This window comes from Prunus avium, chromosome 1 (genome assembly GCF_965620075.1).
Source record: "Prunus avium chromosome 1, drPruAviu1.hap1.1, whole genome shotgun sequence".
NCBI classification, from domain to species: domain Eukaryota; kingdom Viridiplantae; phylum Streptophyta; class Magnoliopsida; order Rosales; family Rosaceae; genus Prunus; species Prunus avium.
The window spans coordinates 54,228,899-54,240,214 of NC_142284.1; the positions used below are offsets into that span (position 1 = coordinate 54,228,899).

At 37.4% G+C, this 11,316-nt stretch overlaps 2 protein-coding genes across 2 annotated transcripts; both read right to left on the reverse strand.

The window, feature by feature from the left end:
• Positions 1–681: 681 nt before the first annotated feature.
• LOC110763794 (uncharacterized) lies at positions 682–2,953 on the reverse strand. Its single transcript, XM_021966662.2, has 3 exons — positions 2,681–2,953; positions 1,300–1,358; positions 682–1,214 (listed from the first exon to the last, which is right to left on the reverse strand). Exons 1-3 carry the CDS (start codon positions 2,804–2,806, stop codon positions 842–844), a joined length of 558 nt encoding a protein of 185 aa, XP_021822354.2. The 5' UTR covers positions 2,807–2,953; the 3' UTR covers positions 682–841.
• A 597-nt stretch (positions 2,954–3,550) lies between these two features.
• Positions 3,551–10,682, reverse strand: LOC110763771 (protein TPR3). Its single transcript, XM_021966624.2, has 25 exons — positions 10,508–10,682; positions 9,783–9,891; positions 9,502–9,681; positions 9,271–9,384; positions 9,015–9,173; positions 8,580–8,793; positions 8,353–8,476; positions 8,181–8,251; positions 7,964–8,108; positions 7,748–7,857; positions 7,582–7,651; positions 7,439–7,512; positions 7,265–7,360; positions 7,096–7,191; positions 6,868–6,995; positions 6,540–6,774; positions 6,289–6,453; positions 5,921–6,061; positions 5,657–5,767; positions 5,333–5,512; positions 5,126–5,254; positions 4,941–5,036; positions 4,544–4,732; positions 4,139–4,305; positions 3,551–3,977 (listed from the first exon to the last, which is right to left on the reverse strand). The coding sequence occupies exons 2-25, from the start codon at positions 9,863–9,865 to the stop codon at positions 3,767–3,769; spliced, it is 3,288 nt and encodes a 1,095-aa protein (XP_021822316.2). The 5' UTR covers positions 9,866–9,891; positions 10,508–10,682; the 3' UTR covers positions 3,551–3,766.
• Between the last annotated feature and the right edge of the window lie 634 nt (positions 10,683–11,316).

The following is an 11,316-nucleotide window of genomic DNA, read 5'->3' on the forward strand; positions in this document are numbered from 1 at the left end:
CCACGTATTTTCTCTTCACTCTTCTATACATTAGCTGCAGAAAACACAATTTTACTCTCTCTCTCTCTCTCTCTCTCAAAGCTACGCAACTCCTCTTCATCTTAAATCCCTATTCTGGTCCTTACTTTTTAATGACCACACCTATGATTTGGAATTAAAAAAAATATTTATAAATCCTAATTTGAACGAAAATGAACAACCAAGCAGAATTCTTTTTTAAGGGGACAAACAGAGTATTTTAAGTGCAAAGAGAAGAAACTCACATATGAAGATTATTAAAGTTGCTGACCAAAAAACATAAACGAAGTGGCTTTAAATTTTTTTAGTTTTTCCTAAGTTATGTAGATGTGCGCAAGTCTCTTCGCTTATCTTCGAAATCTTCTTCTCCTTCTCCTTCTCCTTCACTTTTCTCTGTATGTGGTGCCAAGTTTGTCCCTCTATATTTTTGGGATTCTTTTTAATGAACGATTGAATCCAATATTAAAATAAAATAAAATGAACTATGCAGATCCTAATAGGGGAAACCCAAGATGAGGATCCGAATCCCGTGTTATGTATTTGACCATCTATCAACACAATCAGGTAAAGCTATGTGATTTAGCAACCAAATGTTAAAAGTATCCCATAAATTGGCATTGTCATTTCCATCCGCAGAGAGAGAGAGAGAGAGAGGTGAAGATATATTAAAGGTGTAGAACTAAGAATTTTGATAGCTTAGAGAACAAGTACAGTGAACATTTCTACCATATGTGGACATGCCACCTAAATTACTCAACTCCTACAAACACAAATTCCCGGTAACCAGAAAAGGCGGCAAAGTTAAAAGAAACAATGAAAAACTTCATTTCCTCCTCTTAGCAGGTGGCTGAGGTATCTCTTCCTCCTCCTCATCTTCCTCATCCTCTTCATCGTCCTCAGTGTCTTCCTCCCCATCATCGCCATCATCATCATCGTCGTCATCGTCGTCATCATCATCATCACCCTCCTCTTCGCTCACACCATCACCATTGGCCTCAGGCTTGTCTTCTGGATTTGCTTTACCCTCATTCTCTTCCCCAGAGGCATCATCCTCATCACCTCCATCATCATCCTGGTCATCACCAGCTGCAGCATCATCATCGTCATCATCGTCATCGTCGTCGTCCTCAGTTTCACTTGCATCTTTGTTCTCTGGACCAGGTTTTTCCACTGCAAAAAGCTCAGTGATAGGAAATCTGCAGACAAAAAAATTGGCTTCACTGACTTCCCCGTCAAAGAAAGACAACATTAAATGACGGAAAAAGAAGTCACAACACTAACCCTGTGAGCTCCTCAGGTTCTTCGGGAAAAACAGTGGTTGTGTTAGGAATAGATCCCATCTGAAAAACCATAAACTCATGGTGAACGAAGATAAAAGGAAGAATTAAGTATTTTGCTTAGCAAGCATGTAGAAGAGTTCAAGGCAGAGGCTAAAAGAGCAACAAGGTGAAACTAGTATAAAATCATGTAGCTTCATGATAACTCAGGCCACACGAACACAGAGGGTCAGAAAAAGTTTAGCTTGAATGGTCACTAAGCTTCATTTACTGAGTCTTAAAAGGGGAACTTTTTATCAATTGTTGGAACTATAATCAATGACTACTTCATTTTCAGCAAAGAGATGGAGAATGCCTCCAGCCAATAACAAGGATTTTCATATTTCAATCCACAACAGCATGAAAAACGAAGCAAACTTCAATGTTCCAGCAACAAAAATAAACTAAAAACAATAAAAAACATCACCCTCTCATTCGCCTAATTCTTCAACTTCTCTTTCGTATGGGCCTACCTAAACAACACTCTGTCTCATCTCGAGGACATATTTCAAAGTACAAGTGATAATGAGAACAAGCAGTTACTTAGCATATCAATTCTATCTCAGATAATCCGAGATAATCAAGGGGTATGCATCGATCAGGCCATCATATAATTCAACCCCCAAATTAAATTGTATTCTGTCATTATTCCACGTAAGAATGATTCAAAATTTGACAAGGTTTGCCCCACAGGCAATTCAAAGTCAAACTCTATACAAAGGGCATATTTAAATTTAAAAAGCATATCCTCTCCCAATCTCTTCTCTTCTTTCAAGTTTATATAGCCTGCCTATTTACTTTGGGGGGGAAAAAACCTTTAGCCCAACACAAGTTTATTTTTATTTTTTATAAACTTTGGTACTAAGCCAGTTCAAGTTTGAATCAGCAGGAAAATTTTCAGAAAATTATAAATACAGTAATTAAAACCCCACACCATCAAAGCTCTTATAAAGATATGACAAAAAACAAAGATTTGGGAAAGATATATCTAAAAATTGAAAACAAAAAGGCATCTCATAAAATTCTTATAGTCCTATTAGTCCTAAATAGAGTAAAAACTATGAAAAGCTTAGGGAGTGAAAGAATCACCGCAAACATAAAAGCAAAAAAAACCCCCAAAAATCAAGACAAAGCCTAAGCCACATATGGAAGAAAACCTAGTTCTTTAAGTACAAAATAACAAAAACACAAAACCCCAAATACTCAGAGAAATCCCAATGCACTAGACCAAACAAAACCAAGTAAAAGCATAAAATTGAGAACTTACAACCAGGAAAAAAAATATTAAAACCATTTTAGAAAAACATGTTGATGCAAAATTAATTATAAAGTAAGAGAGCACATACCATCCAGAAGGACAAAGCAATAGACTTGGTAGCAGAAATGGCTGCCTCAGCTACCATAGCCTGCACTACAGAGCAGAGAAAACCATCCAAAACAAGGCTGTTGGAGCAGAGGCCCTGCGTCTCCATTCCCAAAAATACTATTTTTACAAAGAGTAAACCCTAATTGAGAGAGAATTTAAAGAGAGAAAATCTAGGGTTTTGGGAAATTGAGGGCTTAAGCTAGGGTTTTGAGGATATTGTAATTAGGAGAGAGACGCTACCGTAGCCACTAGGACCTGGTTCTGGAAAGAGTAACACAAAAGATAAAGTCACAGCAGGTAAGTATCACAGGACAAATTTGGGCCGTCAGATCTATAGAAAAAGACAAGACTATGCTTGTGAAATCTGATCTAACAGCGATGATTTAACTGTTGTTGTTTCGTCAAGGAAAAGCTGTCAGGCTAAGGCTAGCTTTCATTGACTTGTCGGTTTTAAATTTGGGCTTTGTATTTTGGGTTAATTACGTTTTCAGCTCCTGCATTCTGCGTAGATTTTAAGTTAGGTCCCCAGAGTTTCAACTTAGCAAGTATCCTGTCGTTTTCCAGTTTTAGACCAGCTTTGAAATTTAAAATTCAGTGACATGAATTGGAAAATTAGGCCTCCCTTTTTTTTTTTTATCAAAATTTCATTCAAGAGTTTTTTATATCAGATAAAACATTTGTCAAGAGTATATTCAAACTTCCATATACTTTCTCCATATTCTTAAGTAAGTTTTGTAGTCCACAAGCCCAAGCCTCCATTGTAAGTTTTTCCCACATCGATATTTTGTCGATATAGAGAAAAACCTATCCCACCCCATTGTAAAATCTTGACCAAAGTTTCAGACCCATCTTCAGCAATAAGTTAAATATTTCATTGCAAAGCAAGAAAGTCTGAGACAATTATTACCGGGCACAAATCACAAGCATATGGGACTTGCCCCAGAAATTTAAAAGATCCAACTAGGCCTATAGAAATGGCCAAAAGAAAAGAAAAAAGAAGAAAACTAAATTAAGCTCCTAAGGCTTTATTAAATTATGAAGTCTCAAAAGTCCGAACTAGGCCTTATCAAGTCGGGGGTTGATCCAAACTGGAAGCATTGACTGGAGATGTAGTATGGAAGACACTTTGTAACCCATTGTCAACATGTGGAGGCACACCCCATTTGTCTTCAGATTCAAGCGGTTCAACGATCACAACTGCACCATCAGTTAGCCCTACAGCAAACTGATTTGGCTCTTGTGGATGTGCAGCTACAACTAGAGGGTATGATGCAGAACTGCAGCAGAAGAAAGGAAAAATAAAACAGAAATTAAGAATGAAACGACCATCGACATTCACAGCCGTAACAGTTTGTTCAACTTAGTATAGGGATGAGATGCAGAACTTGTTATTGTAGTATGTATGCTCTTTTAAGATATCAAGGTAAATACTAATCACCTGAAATCGGGTGGAAGATAAGCATTGGGATTAATCTGGCATTGCACTTGCAGATTTGATGCATTAAACACGCGCACAGTTGCATCCCGAAAGCTGGCATACACTAACTGGCTATCACAAGAGAATGCTGCATGCGAGATTGGCGCTGCAGATTCTCCTACAACCCACTGAAACATGAAATAGAAAACATGTCACATATCGCAGTGCAGCAAATCATAATACTGAGAGTGCTCTTGTCAGTTATTAAAAAGCCAAAGCGTTTTAGCAGTCATTTGTTCTATTTGTTGGTGACAAGTGAAGTGCTTCTCAATACCATGATGTGATTGAAAAAATTCAGGGGACAAAAGAAAATTGTTCAAGAGCTAAGTGATCCACTGAAAAAAGTGTGTGCTGAAATGAAATTACCTGCTTTTCACATTCAAGTTTCGACGTTTCATATACTGCAAGTTGAGTCTCATGTATAACAAGGAAGTGTATCTGATCTTTGTGATACTGAAGCTGAGTTTCAAACATCGCTGCAGGTGTCCTCCCAGCCGGAATTTGCAAGAAACAGTTCTTCTGCCTTTCCCACTTATCAGAGTTCCACACAATAAGCTGGGGGGAAAAAAACAAAATTGAAAATTATGATATGTCAGAATTATTCATAACGATCCTCTTTGTTTAATGTTTTTAATGTCTAGGCATCAGTAGGAAAGTGTCTGTTTTGCAATTCTCTCTGACATTAACTTGAAAAGCACATTGAGAGGCCTACTTAGAAAGATGTAGGATTATATTTCCAATTTGTTGAGGATGGAATACTAACCTGAGCATCCGCTCCAAGAGAAACAAGTGTATGCAGAACATGGGAGAAGGCAAGACCCGTGACTCTTTTGGAGTGACCCTTAAGCTTGTTCTTAACCTAACACCAGGAACAAAGTGATCACCTAGATATATCTCGAGTAAGTGCAAATGCAATTCTATGTGCACTGTGCTATGAAATCACCATACCTCGTCTACACGGGCATTGTATATGTGAATGGTGGAATCATCCATGCCAACAGCAATTATGTTATTGTCGTCCGGGTGGAAAGCAAGACTTGTTGCCACAGGGGGTGGACACATGAAAGTTGTCATCGTCTGTAGTTAAGCAAATACACTCTTATATTGATGTGTAAAAACACAAGAAACTGAATCATGTTGACATATAAAACTTACTTTGAATGTCATCATGTTAAACAAAGATATCTTCCCTCCAGAGGTTGACATGACATAAGAATCATTCTTGGACAAAGCAAAGCTGGGTAGCGCATATTCAGGTTTAGCACCAGTAAGATCATTGGTCATTAGAATGCCCGAAGTCGGTTGCACTAACTGTGGGGTAACCTTGGTTGTTGCCTAGACAATAAAAATCGCACAGCCATAATCCTCACTTTAGAATTGAATTAAAGAAGAAAAAAAATCAGATTGAATATGACAGTGGTATAATCATCAATTTGAACTATTTGCAACGGGATCAGAGAAAATATTGAGAATTTGTACCTTGATACTCGAATTATGCTCACCCCGTGGCCACCTCCACAGTAGATGGATGGCATTGGATCCCAATGCCAAAATGGCACTACCTGAATTACTGTATGTCAACCTTGAGATCTGTAATAGTAACAGGAGAAGCAAATGAGGAACTTACTTTTTCTTTTACAAGAAACAGAGGAATGTCCCAGTAAACGAATACCTACTTATTTCTGAAATGAATGAACAATACTTGGGAGTCCCTAATGCTAAATATTAGATAAGAAATCAAACCTTGTCTGATTTCATCATAGCCGAGAGCCTCAATGACCGAAGCTGAGCAGTTTCACTGATCTCAGTGAGCTTCCATATCCTTGTATTGACTTCTTCAGTTAATCTTGGTTTCACATCATCCAGGTTTCTGGTGCTACCATTCTGTCAAGCATGCTAAATTCATTAGACTAGAAGTACTTTTATGACATATAGGAGCAGGATGAAGCAAAAACTTCGTGCATGGTACAAAATTGCACAAGGAAAACATGATTTGGCCAGAACCATTAAATGCAGTTGCAATCCTTGGAAGATTGCTTCTTGCACACAGCTTCAGGAAAGAAAAAAGAATCTTCTATTCAGGGGAATTAATAGAAATTTGATAAGCTGACCTTTGTTACAGTCTCAGATGCATTTCTCAAGGATATAAGCGAGTGACTTTCATAAGTGCGCATCAACCGGAGACCATCCATTGTAGCTAAAATTTTGACTCTATTGTCATTTGTAGAAACAGCCAATAAAGAGCCCTCCTTGTTGAAGCGAATGCAAGGACTTGCCTTAAAATGGAAAAATAATAATAATGTATAAGTAGAGCCACCACTTTTAGAACAGAAGTATGCTCAACATTTCAAAGGAAGCTTACTGGTAGGCCTCCTTCAGCATCAATATTAGTCAAAAGATTTGTATTATCCATATCCCAAACTTTGATTGCATAGTCATCTCCAACAGCCAAAAACTTATTCTTGGTTGTATCAAACTGAACAACACCCAAAGAATGTTTTTGAAATCCTACGTAATTCCTCTTTATTACACCTTCATTTTCATTCCATTCAACAACATGAGATTCTCCATCTTTGCTTGTCCCACATGAAAAGAGCCTGCATTGCGTTTAATGTAAAAATCGAACTTTAATGTTTCCCAAAATATAAGCATAGGTCGCAAAAACGTTAGAATGACTGTAGTAGACCAACCTTTTACCGTCTGCACTGTAGACCATTGTTGTGCATGAGCGGCCAGGAGCATCATAATCCACCCTAGATCCCAGATTGTCATACAACCATGCCCTTATTTTTCCATCTACTGATGTTGAAAAGACAAACTGAGACAGATGAAAAAGATAGAGAGTAAATCATTCATTCATAGAACGCAGATGAAAAAGGACTAATCAACCAAAAACAATTACGAAGTGAAGTCCTCACATGGACATTCTCCTTGTTGTGAGGGCACACGGAATGGACCGGAGCATCATGACCTTCAAAACTGTACAACTTTGACCCATTTGATGCATCCCACACCTATAAATCACAAAATTGGTGTATAAGATATCATGTTTTCCACGCCAACTATCTAACCACTTTTCTAACCAACCTTAATGGCCTTATCATCACCACAAGTAATGACAGCGAGTTGCTTAGTCGGGTTACAGAACGCCAGATCATTAATGCTACCAACATGGGCATCAATCTAGAAAAAGAAAAACTTATTAGAAAAGAAAACAGCAAACTTAAATATTCTGAAAAGGTAGAAGATAGCAGAACCTACCTCCAAATGCTGGCGAATCTCATTCCCACCAAAATAAGTGTATAATTGCATTATGTGTTTAGAATATGCAACTCCTGTTTGAAAGAACAATTATGTTAAACCTGTTTCCAGAAAAAGCTGTCATCCTATATATTCAAACTTACCAAATAGAGAACCATCAGGGCTCCAAAGTATACGCTTAACTGTGACACATGGATCCTTGATCAGAGTAGCCTGAGTTTCATTAGAAATCAATTAAGTTAAGATGATTCCCGTGAAATAAAATGTGAATTTGCTCTCTAATATAACTCTTGTGATAAGGGAACATACCTTTAGCATCATTGAACTTGCTCCGATATCCCATACCTGAAAATTTCTTGATACCAACTTCTCCCTTGAACTAACTTCCCACAAGCTTATATCCCCCACATTAGTTCCAACTGGTGCAGGAAATACTTATAAGCTTACGGCTTAAACAGATACATGTATTCTAAAAAATTAACATCTTATATTCCAAATATGTCCTTAAAGGAAAGCTCAACCAACCTAGAAGCAGCGTATGCTGAACAGGATGGAAGTCCATGCTTGTGGGAGCTGACCCCTGATTCAGAGTCCGAGCAACCGTCTTGGGGAATTCTGTTGCGTTAAATGTAGTACTACTTTGACCTGGATTAATCCCTGGCAACATAACCTACAGAGGGTATAAATAAATATGGTCCAAATTCAAGTTGTGCGCTCATCATGTAGTTGGACCTAAGCTTACCCTGTCTGAAACCCCAGAGAATCGCGTTCTGAAAAAATCATCAGAATCCCCAGGACCCCTCACTGATGAAGCTAGACCAGGCAATAGAATATTATCAGAAATGAAAATACAAGCTTATTCATGATTCAAATCCTTAGAGAAAATTACTCAGAAATAAAAACTAAAAAACTACCTGGATTTGTTAGACTACCAAAACCAATACCTCCTCCAGAAGCTGCTGGATGATTTACAGATGAAGGAATAGACATCCATGCGGATAACGGAGGATGAACTGGTGCTGGTGGGGGTTGGAAGGACTGATAGGAAAAATTCAAACAATAAGCACAAATAAGTTAACGTTTAAACATTCCAGCAGCACTCTGAAGAAAAATTAAGAAACAAGTAATCTATGGGCAGTACCCCATTTACAGAACCCATCAACTGACTGTTTGCTGTTTGTACAGAACCCATAGGAAGAAAACCATCAACTCTTTGTACAGAACCCATCAGCTGATTGTTTGCTGTTAATTGAGCGAATGAATCATTGGAATTTTTACAAGAGTGATCCACAAATAGGGTTCTTATATCAGGATTCTGTCTGGGATTTGAACAAAGGGAATGCTGCCAATTCAAGCTGCCATATTCATTCTAAAATCAGTTCATTTGCAAAATATAGAAGAGCATTATAGAAAAAGATTGCAACACTTCTAACATATGAGAACCTTTTTATTTTTCTGGCCACACACAAACGAAATTCCATAAGACAAGTGACACGAAAAGAAAAAAAAACGAATTTCACTCACTTGAAAGGAACACAAATTTTCTTTTTATTCTTATGGTATATTACTAGTTTACCTTTGGTTAATGAGCATCCGCAACCTTGAAGTTCTTAAGTTAGGAAACTGTGTTTTTTCACGGAAAAGAGGATTGGCCTCGATAAGCTTCTTAAGTTCAATGACCATAATTGCTCTTGCTGTCTTCGTATCTCTATAGCTAGCCAGTTGAGCATTTTCCCTGCATAACGCAAATCAATTTCACAATGCCAGTTGAGAACAACACTATGAGTCCACAAGCAATTTTGAAGCTCACAAAATTGGTTTAGAACATATACCTAAAATTGTCTAATGTCAGGAGCTGAGTGATTTCCTTGAACAAATCTTCATTAAAACCCGCGAAAACCTTCAGATCCTTCACTAGGATATCTACTGCTTTGGCTCTATCCTGTCTGGTTAATTTCAAAATTTGATTAAACTATATACAACGTTATAAAAAAATTCAAAAAAAGAAAAAAGATATGGAGCTGTTTATAAAAAGGGAAATTTTTTATGAATCAAATGCTTACTTATCTAATGCCTCGAGATACTTCTGCTTACGAATTTCGAAGAAGACCTTCATCGAATACCGGTTGTCATCCACTTTAGTGAACCCCAAAAGATACCGCTCGACCTCATCCCAGTTCCCACCAAGTACTAATTCCTCAAAATACTTCAGATTAAAGAACAATCCTGATTCTTGCTCAAGCCTGATTGAGGATTTCCAAAAAAAACAGAAATTGTAAATAAATCAATAATAGCTGCATAACATATCCAAGATAAAGACAGGGAAGTTGGGATTAGTAATTACTTATGAAGAGTGTCTTTGAACTTTTCCTCTTCAAGTAACTGCAAGATCAAGAAGATGAGGTCCCTACTGAGAGACGACGTCATTATAATTACTTCTCCTTAACCTCAACCTGCAAATAAGACGATATCACCAATAACAACACCAAAAAAAAGAAGCAAGAATTTCCCCAAAATACAAAGAAAGAACATGCAGGCAACAGAAGGGCCCGTTTGTTTTAATGGAAAATGTAACAATTTATCAACCCAAAAGAAGAAGAAGAAAAAATCACATAACCTGGAAAATATTGAGAAAAACAGTCAAAAAGAGTCAAAATTTTCCATGGAATTGATATTTCGTTGAAAGAGACAGGGCTTCACACCAATCAAAATTGTCTGAGATGCACCAAACCACAAAATACACCAATATTTTTTGTTAATAAAACAAAACTCTTTATTGTGAACAAATCGGATACAAGAAATCGTCCTGACGACAACCCAGAATTATTTGTCATCGAGGCTCGAGAACATTCATGATTTGGCAAAAATGGAGGGCTGAAAGCAAGAGCTTTCAACCCTTGTCAGTGAAAATTAGGGTTCTCAGAAATCAAAAACAGTAAAGTAGCCACAACCCAGTAAAATTCAAGAGGGCATAAAGAAGAAGGTGGGATGAAAAAGAAGGCATAAAGAAGCAAAAGCTGACCTCTTTTTCAGAGGTAAAGGTAAAAAAAGATAAACCCAGAAGATTACCTGCAAAACAGAGAAGAACAGAGCCACTGAAGAAACAGAGGACTGAAACTCACTCTCACGCTCTCTCACTCTCTCTCTCTCTCTCTCTCTCTCTCTCTCTCTCTCTTTATATATATATATATCTCAGAGAGCTCTCTTCCCTATGCTACTGTGCTGCTGCTGAGAAATGTTAATGGGACTGAAGGGGAGGGCAGAGAGATATTATATATAATGAGGCGGTACCTACGAGGTATAAGTATTTGTACTTATCAATGATAAGTACGATAGCAGATCGGCAAGCTTTGTCCATGTGAGACAAGTGTCTGTGGGCCCCACCCAAGAAAGCTTTAGTCCTGACAGCTGTTTGAGCTTTGTGAAAAGAGGACAGTGACGGTTGAGGTGTTTTCAGTCTCCAGCGCCCGTTTTGGGAGAGTGTTGGTCACTCTCTTCCTTTTACTTACAAGCTAAGGTTTCAAGATAAATTTCTATAACAACTTTTTTACCTTTTTTTGTTTTTCTCCTTCTACGGCACATACAATGCACCGGTGTATCGCATTATTAATTATTAAATTAAGAAACTAAAATCCAGTTGATAAAATAATATACCGGTACATTGAAACGTACCACATAATTACACTTTTATTAATAGAAAATTATTATTCTTTCTCTGCGAATAGTGATCGCAACTCTCTTAATTAATGTTCGAAACTCATTTTTACAAAAAGGCCAAAATTTAAAGAGCCTCGGGAAAATTAAAACGCCTAAAACTTGAATATTTTTAAAATTTTCAAAATTTTTAAGGAAAAACTTGTGTGCATCCCATGCGTAAA